The sequence below is a fragment of the Lactuca virosa genome, chromosome 7, assembly GCF_052849685.1.
Source record: "Lactuca virosa cultivar CGN04683 chromosome 7, Lactuca_virosa_CGN04683_v6, whole genome shotgun sequence".
Classification (NCBI taxonomy): domain Eukaryota; kingdom Viridiplantae; phylum Streptophyta; class Magnoliopsida; order Asterales; family Asteraceae; genus Lactuca; species Lactuca virosa.
This window is the reverse complement of record NC_136432.1, coordinates 86,491,791-86,512,069: the sequence shown is the minus strand read 5'-3', so window position 1 is coordinate 86,512,069 and position 20,279 is coordinate 86,491,791. Positions and strand designations below refer to the sequence as shown.

General features: G+C 36.6%; 2 protein-coding genes and 1 long non-coding RNA gene across 5 annotated transcripts; all 3 read left to right on the top strand.

The window, feature by feature from the left end:
- Nucleotides 1–3,686: 3,686 nt before the first annotated feature.
- OTP82 (Tetratricopeptide repeat (TPR)-like superfamily protein) lies at nucleotides 3,687–6,025 on the top strand. Of its 2 annotated transcripts, XM_079059558.1 has the most exons (2): nucleotides 3,853–4,000; nucleotides 4,116–6,025. In XM_079059558.1, the coding sequence occupies exons 1-2, from the start codon at nucleotides 3,981–3,983 to the stop codon at nucleotides 5,899–5,901; spliced, it is 1,806 nt and encodes a 601-aa protein (XP_078915684.1). In that variant the 5' UTR covers nucleotides 3,853–3,980; the 3' UTR covers nucleotides 5,902–6,025. The 2 variants fall into 2 exon arrangements, with proteins under 2 accessions (XP_078915683.1, XP_078915684.1); XM_079059557.1 differs by having other exon boundaries at nucleotides 3,687–6,025.
- Nucleotides 6,026–6,900: 875 nt separating this feature from the next.
- On the top strand, nucleotides 6,901–8,464 carry LOC145124285 (uncharacterized). Of its 2 annotated transcripts, none has more exons than XM_079059559.1 (2): nucleotides 6,901–7,272; nucleotides 7,560–8,463. In XM_079059559.1, the coding sequence occupies exon 2, from the start codon at nucleotides 7,566–7,568 to the stop codon at nucleotides 8,241–8,243; it is 678 nt and encodes a 225-aa protein (XP_078915685.1). In that variant the 5' UTR covers nucleotides 6,901–7,272; nucleotides 7,560–7,565; the 3' UTR covers nucleotides 8,244–8,463. The 2 variants fall into 2 exon arrangements, with proteins under 2 accessions (XP_078915685.1, XP_078915686.1); XM_079059560.1 differs by lacking the exon at nucleotides 6,901–7,272 and adding an exon at nucleotides 7,281–7,457 and having other exon boundaries at nucleotides 7,560–8,464.
- A 786-nt stretch (nucleotides 8,465–9,250) lies between these two features.
- LOC145125762 (uncharacterized) lies at nucleotides 9,251–10,443 on the top strand. The gene is made up of 2 exons (XR_013716146.1): nucleotides 9,251–9,401; nucleotides 9,651–10,443. It is a non-coding gene; the product is annotated as an uncharacterized LOC145125762 (long non-coding RNA).
- Nucleotides 10,444–20,279: the final 9,836 nt, after the last annotated feature.

Below are 20,279 nucleotides of genomic sequence, written 5' to 3'. Positions count from 1 at the left end.
TTTTGGACTTTGGATCTGTTTAAGAGGTGGAATTATGGTTTTGGACTTTGGAACCGTTTAAGAGGTGGAATATTGAGCGGTTATGAAATAGTGTCGCTGACAACTTTAGAAAAAATTGCCAAAAACACATTTGGGATGTCTACGTGGTCAATGAGCATAAAGAATCGTGGTGGCGGAATGAATATGTCGAAACCAAGATCGAGATAAAAAAAAACTTGATTAAAGGAGTTGTTATTGAGTAGGTGAGAGCAAATGAAAGATTATGTGAGACCAAATAAAAGGTGAAGACTAAAGGAAATAATATGGTATATGAAGAGGTATACATGATGTAGGATACAAAGGGTGGAGAAAATGGAATCTACAAGCTTCAAAAGCCATAAAAAGAAGGAAATATGACATATGATATTTAAAGTATATTAAGGATGATAACAACAGAATCATAATGAAAGATGAATATTTTAAAAGGAAATGACGTAGTTTTATCCATTTTTTATTCAACGATGTTACTTCATTGGTGAGGGATAGGAATGTGGAGGACATTCAAGGACTTTGGCAGACGCATAATGATTGTAATTATACGAAGACTAAAAGTGAAGAACTAAAAAAAGGCATTAAGAATGATGGGGAGAGACGAACCCTTTGGCCCATACCAATATTTTATTACTGTGTAGTCGGTGGTGATGAGGGAGCATGTTGGCTGACAAACCTTTTAACATTATCTAGAAGGCAGTTAGGAATGCATACTTAGTATGACAATTATAGATTATTAAACTAATTAGTCATACGGTAAAGGTTTGGGAGAGGTGTTGGAGGCTAGGTTAAGACTTGAAACAAACTAAAGATGAATTCCACTTTATGTCTAGGATGTTAATAACTAAGGCGATCAACCTCTCGAGATGCCTTATAAAAAAATATAGAGAAAAACATAGGACCTCTACATTATGTTCATTGACTTTAAGAAGCGTATGCTAGTGTACCGTAAGAGACGATCTAGAGGGATCATGGAAGCGAGAAGGGTTCCATAAAGTTACGACACGACAGGGCTATCATGATATGTATTGTCGTTATAACATGTGTTTGAGCTATAGTTGATAACAAAGCCTTTTCTATTGCAATTTGAATACATCACATATTGTCTGTTAGCTTATAATATTCCTTATGATTATGGATTGCATTTCTCGTAAGATTTAAGGAGCCGAGCCATGTTTTTTTGTTATCGATTTTTTTTTTTTTTTGGTTTTTGTTTTTGGAGAGACTAGGACTTAGTTGAATACTATGTTATATAGAGGCTAGAGGGGGTTATTGGAAGGAAAAATTGTTATCAATCAACAAAATTAAGATGGAATATCTCATGTGCAATTTAAATAGAAAGTGAAATGGTAAATGGATAGAATTATATACATGTGAGCAAGTTCTACATCCAAATGAGAGTTTCAAAGTAATTGGGTTTATGATTCATAAGAAACGGGTGACGCCATCAATGGTAAACTAGGTAAAAGAAAGTTGTGGCGGCTTGGACAGGTCAATAGGAGACAACCGAAAGTTGTGGTTTGGATGATGGATATGGTTAATGTTGATGATATGAGAAGGAGTTGATGTCCAGGAAGGAGATATAAGACAACGTAAGGTTAGACTCAAAGGAGTTAACTTTTATCGAAAATATTTCCTTAAATATTGAAAGCCTAGAGGCTTAAAATCAAGGTAGTTGAGTATTATAAGAGTAATCTAGGTACAACTTCTCCTTCTCCTTTTAATGCTTAATGTACAATATTTACCCTCTCATTTTATCGTCTATACGATTTAAACTTTCATTACTAGTACATAATATTTGTTACCAAATTTTGTACTATTATATAATATTTGCATGCTTACTTTTCCACATTTTGTTTTATACAATATTTGCTTCCACATTTGTGTTATACAATATTTGCTTCCACATTTGTGTTATACAATATTTTTTTTTAGCCGTGAAAAGGAAAGGTTGGATTTGACTTCCTTCTATATAATGGTAGATAGCCATTTAATTGATTTTCAACAACTCCGGGTCAGGAACAAATCAAATGGTTTAAAGCTCAAGTTTGACGACCTAATCGATTATAAAAACCTTAGAACATTTCTAACGGTTATACTATCTAATATCTTATGCTTAAAGATTAACTCATCATTTGAGTAATATTAATTAACCTCAAAATAAATGATCACTCAAATGATTAAGTTTATTTACATAATTTTAAAACAATAAAATAAATAACTAATATATCATTATCTTTCTAAAAAAATTTAATAAAACCCTTCATTTAAGTAGTCAAATTTTAAACAAAAACCATACTTTAATACAAACGTATAAATACAACTATATCATTTCTTTATTTATATACGTAAAATGCAAAAAAAAAAAGTTATAATTACAAAAATAAAATAAAAACTCTGAAAATATTATATTATCTTTATAATATTTATATTTTATAAATGAGATGTCATTAAATATTTAATAGGAATAATTTATTAGTTAAAAGATAAAAAATATTAAAAACGAAATTATAGTTAAAAGATAAAAGAAAATATCATTAAAAAGTTATGTACAACTTATTAAAATATATATCGACTATTTCATATATACAGTGAGTATATATTAACTATATTGACTATTTATATAGGGAGTGGCAAAAGAAAAAACAAAACAAAAAAATTGTATGGTCTAATATTAATAAGTGATTAATTAAAAAAATATAATAAGAAGCTCTAAAAAAATATTTCCATTAGAGATGTTTGGTGAAACATGACGTAAGTTTACATTATTCCAAGTAAAAAATGACTTTTTATTGCAAACTTAAATCCAATTATTTTTATATAACTAAAAATAAAAAATAATCAAACATTAAAAAACAAAAAAAAATGTTAGAACTTAAATTAAAGCTTTATTTTTTGGTATTACAACTCATTATTGCTTTTGGTAAATTGGTGATATAAAATATTGTAAATTGAGTCATTACATATCATTCCTGTAATTAAAGTCAGCTCGGTTTTTTTTTAAAACAGCAAATAAATAATAATAAAGGTCACTCGATTAGCAAGTAACTAAAACGAGGACAATGTACAAAATACAAAACAAATAAAAATTTTTTAATAAAAGGGAAAAATACTCCACTCAATCCAACTACAATTCACCTTCGAAGTTCTATATTTGAACTAGGCAAAAATTTTGAACCAGGCAAAAGTCGCTCGGTAGCTAGTATGTATAAGTGCAATATGTGCATGTGTTATGTGTAGTCTTGATGTTAGATATGTCATAAAACTTATGTCAAGTAGGTCACTGAAATTGCATGTTTATGCCAAACTAACATATTTAATCCAATTAGGTCATTAAACCATACATGTTTATGCCAAACACTCGATTACCACATGAACCAATCAACCAAACAACAGACTTAATAGCTTTTTGTTGAGATAGGCAAGAATGAAATATTTTATTGGACTAAAATCAAAATTAGTCGGTAGACTATTAAAATTGATTTTATTTCTTCACCTAACTTATTTTAATTTCTAAAAGACCATGTAACTAGTTAATTTTACTATAGGAGTCGAGCAATGACAAAAAAAATTATGTTTATTGAACTTATAATATATAAAAACAAGTTTGACAAACTTATGTAGGACTTATGTAAAATAAACCTGGTGAAATTTTTTGTAGTTGACATTTTATAGCGAAGCACAAAACGCCCAATGATACTCTCATCCTCTTCCCTTATCACTTCAGCCATTACTCCACCACAAAACCATCAATCTCTGAATCTTCTTTCAAAATGCAAGAACATGGAAGAATTCAAACAAATTCATGCTCAAATGATAAAAAACGGCCTCCACAAGTCCCAGTTTGCCTTAAGCAAGATTCTCCATTTTTGTGCTATCAACAGTTATGGCGACCTTTCATACGCCCTTTCAGTATTTGACACCATTGAAGAACAGCCTGATCCGATCATATGGAACACAATTATCCGAGGTTATTCATTAAATTCATCACCGTTTTCAGCAATTGATTTTTACAAGTTCATGCTTTTATCCGATGTCAAACCAAACTCTTATACTTTTCCTTCTCTTTTGAAATCTTGTGCAAGAATCGACGGGATAAACGAAGGGAAACAGATTCATGGACATGTTTTGAAGCTTGGACTTGTTTACGATGTGTTCATTCACACCTCTTTGATTAATTTCTATTCTCAAAGTGGAGAATTGGACGATGCAAGATTAGTGTTCGATAAAAGTCCTCTGAGAGACCCTGTTTCCTTCACAGCGTTAATCACAGGGTGCATAACTCGAGAGCGTTTCAAAGACGCTCGTAAACTGTTCGATGAAATGCCTCTTAGAGATGTAGTGTCATGGAACTCTATCATAGCTGGTCATACTAAAATCCAACGCTTCCAAGAGGCAATAGATCTATTCAAAGAGATGCAAATCGCCAAAATCAAACCCAATGAGAGCACACTAGTGACAGTTCTTTCTGCTTGTGCTCAATCAGGTTGTCTTACAACAGGTGAACACATCAAAACTTTGATCATACACAATAAACTTGATTCAAACCTACGCATTGTGAATGCCCTAATCGATATGTACTCAAAATGCAATGAGCTACACAAAGCTAGAAGCTTATTTGATAGCATAAACAATAAGAATATAATCACATGGAATGTTATGATAGGTGGGTATGCACATACACACCATTATAAAGAATCCATGGACCTCTTTAGAATCATGTTACAATCAAACCATAAACCTAATGAAGTCACATTGTTGACAATTCTTCCCACTTGTGCTCACATGGGTGCACTTGATCTTGGCAAATGGATCCATGCTTATATCAACAAGAACATTCCAGAATCTTCTAACCCTTCTCTTTCCACTAGTCTAATCGATATGTATGCTAAATGTGGAGACATTGAAGCTGCAAAATCAGTCTTTGAGAGTTTAAAACACAAAAGTTTAGCTTCATGGAACGCGATGATTTCAGGGTTAGCCATGCATAGACAAGCCCACAAAGCCATTGAACTTTTCAAGAAAATGGTAAATGACGGTTTCGCCCCCGATGACATAACCTTTGTTGGTGTTCTATCAGCATGTAGCCATGGCGGATTAGTCAACTCAGGTCGCCACCTTTTTCACTCCATGATCCAAGATTTCAAGATTTCACCAAAACTACAACATTATGGATGTATGATTGATCTTTTAGGTAGAGCTGGTTTGTTTGAAGAAGCCATGGATATGATCAAGAAAATGGAAGTGAACCCAGATGGTGCAATATGGGGTTCACTTCTCGGGGCGTGTACATTTTACCAAAATACCCTTTTGGGTGAATTCTTTTTCAAGAAAGTTGTAGAATTGGACCCCGAAAGCTCGGGTGCTCATGTGATGTTATCAAATCTTTATGCTGCAAATGGACAATGGGATGATGTGGCAAGAATAAGAACTAAATTTAAAGATGATGGATCAAAGAAAATTCCTGGGTGTACTTCGATTGAAATAGATGGTGTTGTTCATGAGTTTCTTGCAAGTGATAGAACACATCCCATGTGTGATCAAATCTATGCAATGCTGGAGGAAACTAATCGGGTTCTTGAAAAGAGTGGGTATGTTTTGGATACATCTTTAGTGCTTTATGATATGGATGATGAATGGAAGGAAGGGCAATTATGTCAACATAGTGAGAGATTAGCGATTGCTTTTGGGTTGATTGGTACTAAGCCAGGGACAACGATTAGGATAATGAAGAATTTGCGTGTTTGTAGTAATTGTCATTCTGCTACCAAGTTGATTTCCAAGATTTTTGAGAGGGAGATTATTGCTAGGGATAGGAATAGATTTCATCATTTCAAAAATGGGATTTGTTCTTGTATGGATCAATGGTGAGGAATGATGTTCTTGAACTTGAAAGGATGTTGATTTATTTGAGTTGGGTTGTTAAAATAGTTTGGAGAATTTGTTAAGGAAACCCTTGAAGTAGTTGGTGCAAAAAGAAATCTTGATGTGGTAATCTTGCTTATTTATGTAAAATGGTAGAGGTGAAATATGATTAATGATAAATATAATATAAACGTTCAAGTAAAACAAAATTAGAAGGTTATAGATTTTTATCCCTGATGAAGACTCCTAATGACTTAAGGAGACTAGGAGAGTATTAATAAAAGGAAATAAAGTAAACTTTTAAATAAATAAAATAAACACTAATTAAATTTATCAAGACTCGTAACCAAAAAAACACCAAATGGGATACTTTAGGTCCATTTCCTCCATGTTGTTAGGTTCCATGTATCATCCTCTCGTTTGGAAATGCTCGTTTAAGTCCAAATGATTTTGTTAGCTATAACAACCTTTTTCCGATGCTTGATTCATGCCTAATTCGATATTGATTGTTCAATTGTCGGATTTGTTTACATACCTTGTTACAATGGCAATTTTAGAACTCAAACTCACGTATGTCCAACTTAATTGATACTTTGAGTAACAAAATACATGGATTTAAAATTTTGGTTATTGCCTTATTGAGTCAATTTTTGCAATTACAACTACAATCACAGTTTTATAATTCAATATAATTTTTAACGATATTCATAATGGTAATTACAAACCTAGTTTATACAACTCAGAACAATTATCAACAAACAAACAAATTCATATTATTGTAAATTTCTAATAAACATGTGAACCTAACTCCATTACACTAATTACCATTTAAACAAATCAAAAAGACGAAGTTAAACAGCAGGTTTTTGTCTTTTTGAAAAATGACAACTTACTCACAAATGCTCTATTCCAGTTTTGATTTTCAAATTTCGGAGTTTTTTTGGTTTTTTGTAAAAAGAATTTTCAGGAAATTTCTCTATTTATGTCCGAAATATCCATTTTAAAATATTTAATCACTGTTTTTCAATCAAATATCTGATTTTATGTCATAATATTGTATATAGTTTACAATTGGTTTAAGTTTTGTTGAAAAGGGTCTAGGTTGAAAATGTTAATGTTCCAAATGGGAAAAAGCAATTACCACAAAACAATAAGGCGCGGACTCAAAAGCGAATTAAAATTCAAATAATCGGGGCCAGAAACGACAGTGCTCCTCCACGTTAGCACACAGCCACACCTCTTCTTCTTCCGTACATAATCTGAACCCCTTCCCCTATGTATAATTCTTCCACCTACAAAAAGCTGTCCTAATCGCTCTGAATTTCTTTAACCCACATTGCGTTCTTCGTTGATTCAAGGGACATCACTGCTGTAGAGGTAAAATTCCTACGAAAAACTGCATAATTGCTTCTGCGATGTTCGATTACTACTCTGATGTATTAGTTATGTGTAAGCTTGCTTGTGAGCTTTTCTAGGGTTTGTGATCTGATTTTAGGTTTTGTAATTATTTGAGTAAAACGAGATCATTCCGATTCTTCTCCTGGAAGTAACTTTGGATTCAGGTTTTCGTTAATGGGTTTTTGATTTTGTCATTCCCGATTTCTTTAATGTAATTAGGGCTTTTTATATGCTTCAAGTAGGTTTTCATGTCGATGTATTTACAGATAACCATGCCAAAGAAGAGACGAGATCACTCAGCGTCCACCGATAAGTCCCGGCGTTCTCCATACAAATGCAACACCAAAAACCCATCAGCAAAAGATCAAAATCTAAAAGAATGGGAAGAAGCTCGATGCCCTGTATGTATGGAACACCCTCACAACGCCATCCTTCTCTTATGCTCTTCACACAACAACAATTGTCGCCCTTACATGTGTGACACAAGCCGCCGCCACTCCAATTGCTTCAACCAGTTCCGCAAGTCCTTTGTAACTCCGGCCACCACCGTGGAACCACCGTCCACCGCCACAGTCCAGGAGTCAAAACTGGTATGTCCGCTCTGTCGGGGACAGGTAAAAGGGTGGGTGGTGGTGGAAGCCGCCCGTGAATTCATGAACACGAAATCAAGAAGCTGCTCAAGTGGAACGTGTGAGTTTTCCGGGACGTATTCGGATCTAAGGAGGCACGCGAGGGTGGTGCACCCTCTGGTAAGACCATCGGAGGCGGATCCTGGGCGGCAGCAGGACTGGCGGCGGCTGGAAAGCGAGAGGAATCTTGGGGATTTGTTGAGTATACTTGAATCATCAATGGAATCTTGGGGATTTTCTATGACTACAATTTTAAGACCGGGAAACGGTTCAGGCGTGGTTGAGGTGACAGTTCGGAGGCGGCTCGGGACACGGTTGTAGGGTGAGGGTTATGATGAAAACGGGTCGCCCGATGGTGGCTCGGGTTTGGGCTCAGATAATTTGTTTCAGTTGAGTCGGCCAAAATCGGGTCATGATGATGGAACTTGAAAGATGTGAAATATTAATATATTGTAAAAAGATATTATCGGTTATTTGGTATAGGGTTTTGTATCATTAAAACTCGAAATTATGATTAATATTTTATTAGGATAAGCATCTCTTATTCTAAAAAAATCTATACATGAAACTTCCATTCATTACAACCGAAGCTCAAGAAGAGTGCACACACAGTCTCTTCACGTCTGGACAAAGCCTAAAAACACACAATCTGATCCATGTACCCACAAATCAAGATGTTTTAGGCTTTTTCAAAACTAACTTCAAAAATCGTGAGCTTCTACTTATTATAATTTTTTTTTTTTAAATCTAAAAACTCATAAAAGCTTTCAAGGAACATACCCTTAGTTGATAACTTGATATAAATTGTAATTATTGGGTCATTCAGTTGTGCAATTTTAAAGTGAATAGTCATATAGTTAAGTGACTCAAATTAAGTTAAAGATAATTAGGTACCATTATATTTTATTCAAACATTCAGTTTTTTTTTTTTTTTTTCTTTTTATATCAATTATAGTTACTGCTACAAATGAAAATGATCCTAATAACGAGAAAGTGATACACGCCTCCAAATACCCGTTAATGTTTTTTATATTATAGTTTGGACATAAATTATATTTGGATCGAGAAAAGTTATTAAATTTGATACTACTGTTCAAATTGTAGATATGTTAATCAATACGTTTTTTTAACAAATAAATTAATTTTAATAGATCCTTTTCAACAGTCACATCGAGGGAGGGTGTTGAATCGTGTCCTATTAACTCAATCTTGCAAGGAATTGTTAGAAAGGACTGAATACGACAAGTTAAACAAACATTCAAACTGGGGCTCAATTTATTAAACTTGCAAAACGACGCGGATCTTCTGATCCCTGGGTTTTACCCGGATTACATCCTTTGAATGTAATTTGTATTTTCTGGGTAAATTCATACACACACAAGTTAGTTCTTAGGGTTTTGTATCTTCTTGAGTGATTTGTTATTGAGAGTAGAATATATAGCATTCTTCGTTGAATCAAAGGAGATCAGTGCTGTAGAGGTAAAATTCCCACGAAAAAATTTACAATTTACTTCTGCAATGTTGGATTACTTCTCCGATCATGTTTAAGCTTGCTTATATTTTGAATGTGAGCTTTTCTAGGGTTTGTGCTTCAATGTTTTGATCTAATTTTAGCTTTCATAATCTATTTGACGTAAAACGATATCATTTCTGGATTCAGGGTTTCGTTAATGGAATTTTGATTTTGTCCTTCCCTATTTCTTTAATGTAATTAGGGTTTTTTTACAGATAACAATGCCAAAGGTGAGACGAGACAACTCGGTGTCCACCGATAAGTCCCGGCATTCTCCATACAAATGCAACACAAAACCAGTCATTCAAAGCGATCAGAAAAAGATCAAAATCTGAAAGAATGGGAAGAAGCTCGATGCCCTGTATGTATGGAACACCCTCACAACGCCATTCTTCTCTTATGTTCTTCGCACGACAACAATTGTCGCCCTTACATGTGTGACACAAGCCTCCGCCACTCCAATTGCTTCAACCAGTTCCGTAAGTCCTTTGAAACTCTGGCCGCCACCGGTGAACCATCGTCCACCGCCACCTTCCAGAAGTCAAAAGTGGTATGTCCGCTCTGTCGGGGACAGGTGAAAGGGTGGGTGGTGGTGGAAGCCGCCCGTGAGTTCATGAACACGAAATCAAGAAGCTGTACAAGTGAAACGTGTCAGTTTTCAGGGATGTATTCGGATTTAAGGAGGCACGCGAGGGTGGTGCACCCTCTGGTAAGACCATCGGAGGTGGATCCTAGGCGGCAGCAGGAGTGGCGGCGGCTGGAAGGAGAGCGATCTTTTGGATTTTTTGCGTACACTTGAATCAACATTGAGGGCTTATGTGGTTAGTATGTCTAGACCGGGAAACGGTTCGAGAAGGTCTCGAGCCAGGGCTCGGGACACAGCTGTTGGGTGAGAGTTAGGGTGATAACGGGTTGTCCGATGGTGTTGATGATGATGAATCTTGAAAGATGTGAAATATATTGTAAAAATACATTATCAGTACTTAATTGAGATGGTGTTTTGTTTCATCTTTCATATGCGATTTAGGGGTTGTTTCGGATTGTTTTTTTTTTTTTAGCCTAAAAAGTCTTTTTCAACGAAAATGACTTATAGTTTTTTTTTTCTTCTAAAATGAGGTTTTAAAATATATTTGGATTAATTTTTGAAGGAAGAAATGCCAAAAAGCAAAAAGTCACCAAAAGTAATGTCTGACTTTTAAAACCATTTATTTTTCTTCTTTGCTAAAAAATCATTCTAAAATGACTCTAGAATTATTCAAGTTGAAGTTCAAACTGCTAGATGAGGATCCATAAATACGAGGGCAAAATAATTCACCATTTCTTCCTCTCCGTAAAGAAATGCCATCACCGGAAAGACCATTACCGTCGCCAACAAGGAGACCCCGACGACAAAGATAAGATTTTGATTTCTAGGTCCTAGTTCATTGGGGGTTTCTGGGTTGTTATGTCGATTTAAAAGCTTGTTTTCCATTTGGGTAAAAACCTAGTCTTATATGCCATATTTGGGTCTGATTTGATGTTGCAGGTTTGTGGTCGATTTTTTCCGGCGACACCAATGGTTGTGAAGAGATATGGCAGAGGAGGGGTGGGTGGTGATGACGGGGGGTGAAGGAGATTGAATGCAAAATAAAAGAGTCTTAATGATTGGTAGTATAAAGGAAGAAAGGGAAAATAGGAGTATGAAACAAAAGGTGAGTTCGTGAGGGTGAGGGTTCAATGGCGAATGTTTCAGGGGAGGTCAAAGGCGGTGATGAGTTTCCCGGCGAGGAATGAACGGTGATGAGCTTCGGCGAATGGAACCTGTTACAATGGATGTTGGCGATTGCATGAGGAGGATGGGGATGGAGGGTATCTGATGATTGAAGTGAGGAAGAAGGAGGTGAAGTCAAGTAAGAAGAAGGAGTTCTGGTAGTGCATCGAGTAGAGAGATAAAAGACAGGGGAAGGGGTGGGGTGGGGTTGGGGCCCACATATATTTCTTTATTTAAAATCTTTTTTTAAAATAAGGTAATAATAAAAATAAGGGTAAAAGGGGTATAAATGTCATTTCAGGTTTGATAGGGATGAAACACGAAACAAAACCAAACCATAAGGATGGTAAGAGTTAAAAATTCTTTATAGGGACTAAACACGCAGATTACCCCAAACTACAGGGACTATTCGTGTAATTTACCCTAAAAATAATCACGAACACCTTCTTACCTATGAGAAAATTAAGGGTTAAGGGTCTTTATAAAAATAAAGGTAATGTAAAAGAACAAGATACAAATATGACATTTTATGATTTAGGCTCGGTTAATAGGTTAATGTCATCTAATCTAACCAACTATCATTTTTTTTCAGAAATATAAAATACGTTTTTATCTATTAAAAAGGACACTGACTTATAATTTACGGTTTTCTTGATATGATTTATTTTTTCACTAAAAAAGAAAATTAAACTAAAATTCACCTCACATCACCCATTAATATCTTGTTCTTCTTGTAGAAAAAACGTTTCACTCTTTTTAGAATTCCACTCTTGTCTAATCTACAACCCTAAACACTACCACCTCCACATCTTCACCACTCTCCTATATTCATATCGAAGAAAATCATTGAATGTCGGAAACCGTCATCCTCTGTGTCAATCTAAATGTCGGAATCTGTCATCTTTATCGATGTGTGTTTTTTGTATTTGTTAGAGACTTAGAGGAACAAAACCATCTTATGTCGTAATTTGTATGTACTTTTGTTCAAGGTTCTCCACGTTCTCACTGTCATTTGCTTCTTTAATCTAGTTTACCGGAATAAATACCTAAAGCCTACATTCAATCATATTTTAACAATTTATATGTAATCAAAGTACATGTCTTTCAACAAGATTTGCAAAATGGGGAATGGTTTTGAATTAATTACTTTGTAAGGTTTTTGAACGGGGTCACCATTTGGTGAACGTAATGTGATGGATCTGTCATTGTAGAAAGTTGTCTTTTGAGTAGCGATGAACAATATTCTAGCGATTGGACCTACATTGGTTTGGGTGATAAGTAGCATTGAGAAGCTTTCAACAATTTCTCTCCTTCAATTTCCTCAAATACTTCATTAAATATGTTTTATCTTCCTCTTTTTTGTATGATTTTCACTCCTAATCTCAGTTTCCCCTTCATTCTTTCTGAAAATTTTATCCCCATCTTCACTACAAACATTAACGACCTTGCTTTTCTCAGTCACTCAATAAACTTGGAAACCATAGGATTTTCATTTCAAACTAGCCTTAAAATATGTGCGGAGATGCAATTATGAATATAAAAATTATGGTAGTCAGTGATTATCTTAAAGAAGGAACATAAAAATGATGCATATTTTTTTTACATAAAAGCTTATCGTGATCTCGAACTATGTATGCGAAACTACTTGTTTTTCTTCAATGATGTTTCTTAGTTCTACAAATTTTCACGAGGTCTCCATCTACAGTCTCTTGGATAAATCAATAAACAAAAATGGGTAAGTATAGAGAAAAAAGGTGTGAAAAAACTCAAGAGTACCTGTAGTGGAGAATTGAAGTGTTCATGCGAGGCATCTAGGAAAGAAGGACATAAGAGAAGTGTAACGTCCCAAAAATCCCTATGTAAAAATTTCATTTTAAAACCAACAAAACATCATTCATTCATTGCAAATCCATCAAAATGTGATAATGTATAAAATAGTTATCAGAGTACAAATCATGACATAAAATACGGAATGCTGGTGGATGTGGTGTGATCATGTCAGGCCCTTCTCTTTCGAACTGGAAGTACCTGAAACCATAAACATAAAACTGTAAGCACAAAGCTTAGTGAGTTCCCGCAATACCCCATACCAAGCATACATCTCGAAACTAAAACTGGGTCTATTTTACCTCCTTCAGTATAGTTCAACTGGTATTGGGTCTATTTCACCCCATTCGGTATCTTTCAATCGGTTATGGGTCTATTTCACCCCTACAGGTAAGCATACAATCATATCAGCAAGAGTCACAAAGACAACAAGCACATACATGCATATCAGTAAGTGTCACAAAGGCACTATCATCCTACAAGCATAATCCAGTGAGCCGAAATTGGTGTCTTCGACCCACGAGTATAGTGAAGAGACTCACCTAACAAACGATGATCAACTGCTATTGTTCCTATTGCCATGAATACATATGCTACAAACCACCTACACAACCATAAAAAGTACAACCTTAGCTTCCCTTCCAAAACTAGGGGTTTGACCAAAAGTCAACACAAGTCAAAAGTCAAAGTCAACGGTCAAGGTTGACCCTTCATGTCGTGGCCATCCTTGGCCACGTCGTGGCCTTTAAACGACAAAACAGACGCATTTTCCGCAGTCGTCACGTCGTGGCAACCTAGTCTACGCAGTGGGCACTAGGTTTAAAGTGTCTTAATGGGTTAAGACGAATCCTCCAATCCCAGAGGTTCCAAGGTCAAGATTTGATCATTATTATAATCTAAATGGATAAAGTTTCAAACTTTATCCCTTGAGACCCACCAAGAGGTCTAGATCTCAAGCTTTAAGTCTATAAAGCATAACTATGGCATGAACTTATTCAAGAATCACTTAATCCCTTAAGTCTCAAGCCCATTTGCTCCAGGAGAGCTTATGACACTAAAACCATCCTAAAGATTGGTGCTTTTTAGACATGCATGTCTTGGACTCAACTGTAACGCCCGTGTTTCTAGGCTAGGCATTAATGACGATGTAATAATCTAGGTTAACCTTTGTAACTCATTTTGAAATAATAAGAATGTATTATTTGAGTATTATGTGTTTTATGCTTAATTGTGTGACCTAAATTGAATTAAGAATAAAAATAAGCGTAAAAATAAAATGTTAGATAAAACCGATATCGATACATGAAGATGTAGTGGTCGTGACAAGGATTCCGTATATATAAAGAATGCCGAAATCCGGGTTATAACGAAGAAGTTATGACCTGTCGAAGTTTCGCGACAGAACCGACACGACGCTGAATGACGTAAAATATGAATTTAAGATAGAGCGATATCTAGCCTTAGTGATCTAAACGAAAGTCGTAGAATATGTTAACCGAGAGCGTGCATAAGAAGAACGTCTAAATCTGACTTTGTATGAGGAAGTTATGATTTTTCTAAGTTTCGACTTAGCAGTATGCAGCCCGAAACTTCAATATGAGATCGAGGGATTTCTAGCCGAAACAATCTAAACGAGAATCGAAGATCTCGTCGATAGTAGTCCAACGGTAAAAAGACAGACAAAAACGGACGTCGGATGAAGAAGTTATGAATTTCTAACGAAGTTTTCCTGTCCCGACCTACTAAAAATAATATAATAAAAATAACGTCAAAATTAGCCGACGGAGTCTAAATGAAAGTTGTAGAGAATAGTTGTTGAATGGATGTTTTGTATAAGTTTTAAGCTGTGTATAAATGTATATACTTTATCTACTAATATGTTGGGTAGAACATGGGTAGACAGTTGGTGTGTGATGATCGATACGGTGCTTTTGCTATCGGCGTCGTTCCTGGTAACAAGTCGATACGAAATTCTACTTGTCGATCAGGGGGCAATCCGGGAAGATCTTTGGGAAAGACTTCCGGATAATCACACACCACCGGAATATTCTGCACCTCCTTCTTCTCCTTCTTAGCATTGATCACGAACGCTAGATATGATGTACATCCCTTGGCCAAACACTTTCTGGCTTTCATTAGGGAAATGATTCCAGAGTTTACTCTGCGTTTGTCTCCATACACCATAAACGACTCTTTCCCTGGCGGTTTCACTTTTACTATCTTTTTCCTACATAATATTTCGGCATCATTGGCACTAAGCCAATCCATTCCTAAAACTATGTCGAATCCATTTAACTCGATAGGCAATAATTCCTCGTGGAACTTATTCCCATCCAAGTCAATGAGGATGTTTTTCATACGATGGCTAACAGGTACAAACTTGCCACTAGCAATCTCGACTAATAAGGCATTAACTAGTCTATCTACAGGCAAAGCTAGTTTTCTACCAAATTCATGCGATATAAAGGAGTAAATGGCTCCAGAATCAAACAAAATTTGGGCAGGCAATTCGTTTACGAGAAAGGTACCTAAAGCGACATCGGTTTCTTCTTTCGCAGCTTCAAGTGTCATTTGAAAGGCTCTTGCCTTCGGCTTTGGTGGTAGATTGGGCTTTACTGCATCCTTCCTCTTTGGACAGTCTTTAAAAACATGCCCTTCTTCATGGCACTTTAAACATACCCTCTTGTAGGACGGACACACGTTGGCAAAATGCCCAGTCTTTCCACATTTGAAGCAAGTCACCCCCTCACTACATTTTCCAGAGTGCTTTTTCTTGCACTTCTCACACCATTTCACTTCGGCTCCTCCTCCGAATTTTCTCGAACCAGTCTTCGAGAACTTGTTCTTTTTATTGGAACCTGAAGTTCCTTCAAATTTTCTCTTTTCGCCAACTTCTTCCCTCTCCAGACCCTTCTTTTTGATATGAATCTCCACATTCTTAGCAGCCCAGATGGCGGCTTTCAAAGTGGTTGCTTGCTTAACCATCGGACCAAAGTCCGCTGGTAATCCGAGGGCAAACTTGTTGACCTTAGAGAGTTCAGTTGGAACTAGATGAGGAACAAGCTTCATCTTTTCCGTAAAACTAGCAGCGTATTCAATAACGCTCATCTTTCCCTTCTTTAAATTCTGGAACTCATTATTAATTTCCAGAAGATCCTGCTCTGAGCAGTATTGCAATTTCAGTTGTACCACAAAATCTTCCCAAGACATCTTGATAGCTTCTCCCTTGGGCATCGAGTCAGCTAGTAACTTCCACCAGCTCAGTACACCAGACTTTAACAGAGGAATTGCAAGTGTGGTCTTTTGTTTGTTGCTACACTCACAACTTTCAAACATCGTCTCCATTTCGGAGATCCAGTTCATGACTTCCACCGGTGTCGGACTTCCAGATAGACATGGTGGTTTAGATGCCATGAAATCTTTGTATTTGCATCCGCGTCCATCAACTCCTCCATCCTTGTTGTTTTGTCTAACTATCGGTGGGTTAGCTTGACCAAGAGTCCCACTGTAGTTCCCTACTACTGATTGCCCTTCATTCAATTCGGGCTGTTCAACAGGTATCGTAGTTTCTTCCCTATATTGTTGTAGTAATCGCCTTGTCTCCTCCATCTGGCGATCTAACATCATCTGCATCATTGCTTGTACCCCAGCCCTCGTCATTGGCTTAGGTGCAGCTCCTACAACAGGTACTTGCTCAACTACTTGAGGTTGAGGCTGTTGATCCCTGTTTCCGTTTGCATTTGCAACTCCACTACGAGTTCTTGCCATTACAATCTATATACCAAATAAGGCGAATTTAGGTCTTTATCCTCGATAGGTATTTAAATTCCCTTATCACTCCGAAACGTTTACATGTTAGTTCTAATCTCGTAATCATACGCTTAGAATCCTACACACATAAGGTTTCCAGATCCGGTCGGCAACGGACCATAGATCCGAACAAATAATGGCATATATGGAAAACATATAACATTTAGCACATAAAAGCATTTTAGGCATCTTTCCTAAAATAAACTAGTGCTCGTGTCTAAAATATGGTAGACACTCATCTCACAATCATCACTTAGCATTCTAAGTTTAAGTCTAGAAATCATACAATTTCTTAGTTCGCTTAAACTAATGCTCTGATACCAACTGTGACATCCCCTAATTTCTCGTCCAGAAAAGACCGATTTAATTTATGCTTTTTAAAATAAAATCAGAGAAATTTTTTTAAAAGATGTTGCGGAATTGGTCCCCAATACAAAATATGATAAAAGTTTGTCAAAACCTTTCTTAAAGAAATATATAATTTCATTTCATATCAAAACCTCGGGATGTCATGTTCCGATACAGATCAAAAGCATAAACAAGACATTATAAGCCTTTCAACAGTTATTTACAACTACTGGCCTATAATCCAAAAATCTCTCATCGTCCTCCGACTATGCTCGGGGTCCACTAACTGTAACATAAAAAGCTGAGTGGGTCAGGCTTGGGAGCCTGGTGAGCATATAGGGTTTTCAACCCACAGTAATAATAAACTTATTAAGTTCATCAATCAACAATAACCCTGATTACCCATTTCCCGTTATCCTCACTTTACGTCCCTAAACACTTATCACAAGGGACCTAGCCTAAAGAATATCATCGGCATGGACACTACTGCTAAGGGGTTTCCTCAGCCATACATGTCCTAAAGGCAACCATAAGGGGGATGGAGTACAGCGAATGAACACCCAAGTTCATTAACACCTACAGGTTGCGGGCCTGCTAGCGTTTCCACTGGACTGTCTAGAAAGTCTGTGGTCGTCATCCAAACTCCGCTAGATGACTGGATCACAAATCACATCGAAGCCTCTCATCACTTTTATTTCATCACACATCACTATCTACCCATGTTTTACCCAGCATATTTGTAGATAAAAATACATATACAGTTTAAAACTTGTATAAAACATCAATTCAACAGTCACCTCAATTAAACAATTAATATAATTACACGTAGCATGTATTTTATATAAAATACTTCATATCTAGATGTAAGATGAAGGTGACTATACACTCACTTGATTTGATGAAAATCGGGCAGCAATTCGTTTCCTAAAACGTTCGTTTCTAATAAAATCGGGAGTTTTATTCAGAAACCGGGCTCTGCGAGGGTCGGGCTTCGAAACCGAAAAGATAAATTTTCCGGGCTTCTCGGGCTCTTCGTGGCATATTCTGGGGGTTATAATCGATACCGGGGCTTTGGGGAATGTTAAGATGAAGAAAATATGGAAAAAGGGGCTAAATGTGGCAAAACTCCAAAAGTAACCGAGAAGGCTCGCAAGCCCTCTATTTATAGCAAGTCCGAAGTCGGTGAAGGAATTGGGAGTCAGCAGGCGAGGGTGTGTGGCAGCAGCTGGGCGAGGTGCGCAGGTGGCTCGCACATGGGCTGCGCTTGCGAAGGGGCTGCTGGCAGCTTCTTAGTGGACCGAGGTCTAGGGTCCGAGATAGGGGGTCCGTGGCTCACTGCGAAGGCTCGGACACGTGATAAAGGGCACGTGTCGGACAGCCATTGGACCACTTCGGATGACTCAGCAGCTCGGATGACTCAGCAGCTCGGATGACTCAGCAGAATTTTGGACACACGTCGGATGCGAGGCGAGGACACGTGGCCGAAGTCCACCTATGCGAAATTCCTCAGTTTTGGGGATTTTTCTCGATTTTCGCGCCAAAACTTTTAAAATCCATAACTTTCGCATACGAGCTCCGTTTTTGACGTTCTTTATATGCACGCGTAGGTAAAATTACGCTCTACAAATTTCGTTTAGACTTCGTCGGCTAATTTTGATTTTAATTTTTATATTATTATTTTTAACAGACCGGGACAGGAAATTCGTTAAAAATTCATAACTTCTTCATCCGACGTCCGTTTTCGTCTGTCTTTTTATAGTTGTGCTACTATTGACGAGACCTTCGATTCTCGTTTAGGTTGTGTCGGCTAAAAATCACTCGATCTAAAATTCGAGTTTTTAGCTGTCTACTGCTAAGCTGAAACTTCGAAAAATCATAACTTCCTCATACGAAGTCAGATTTGGGCGTTCTTTTTATACCTATTCTCGGTTTAACGAACACTACGACTTTTGTTTAGATCACTAAGGCCAAAAAGTAGTTTATCAAAAAACTCACTTTTTACGACATTCGACACCGTGCCGGTTTGTCGCGAAATTTCGACAGGTCATAACTTCTTCGTTATAACTCGGATTTCGGTATTCTTTATATATCCGTAATCCTTGTCACGCCCACTAGAAGTTTCTTAATAGATATCGGCTTTATCTAATGTTTATTTTTGACGCTCATTTTTATTTTTAATTAATTAAACCCTAATAATTAAGCATAAAACACATAATTCACATAATTCATTTTCATTTCTTCAAAATGAGTTACAAAGGTTAACCTAGACTATAATGTCAATATTAATGCCTAGCCTAGAAACACGGGCATTACACAGTTGGTATCAGAGCATTAGTTTAAGCTAACTAGGAATTTGTAGGATTTCTAGACTTAAACTTAAAATGTTAAGTAAAGATTGTGAGATGAGTGTCTGTTATATTTAAGACACGAGCACTAGTTTACTTTAGGAAATTTGCCTAAAATGCTTTTATGTGCTAAATGTTATATGTTTGTCATATATGATATTATTTGTTCGGATCTATGGTTTGTTGCCAACCGGATCTGGAGACCTTATGTGTTTAGGATTCTAAGCGTACGACGACGGTATTAGAACTAGCATGTAAACGTTTCGGAGTGATAAGGATGATTTGATTTTCTATCATAATTGAGGATCTAAATTCACCTTATTCGGTGTATAGATCAAGAATGGCAAGAACAAGAAGCGGAGTTGGAAACGCGAACGAAAACAAGAATCAACCACCTGTAATCGAGCAAGCACCTGTTGTAGCTGCTGCACCCGAGCCGATGACAATGGTTGGTGTATAATTGATGATTTAGACAATGTTGGACCGTCAGATGGAAGAAACAAGACGTCTGCTTCAGCAGAATCGTGAAGAACCTTCAATGCCGATTGTGCAGCCCGAATTAAGTGAAGGACAGTCGGAATGAGGAAACTTCAGTGGGATTATTGGTCAAGCCAACCCACCGGTGGTTAGACATAACAACCAGGATGGTGGAAATGATGGACGAGGATGCAAGTATAAAGATTTCATGGCATCCAAACCACCATGTCTATCTGGAACCCCGACGCCGGTAGAAGTTATAAACTGGATCTCCGAAATGGAGACAA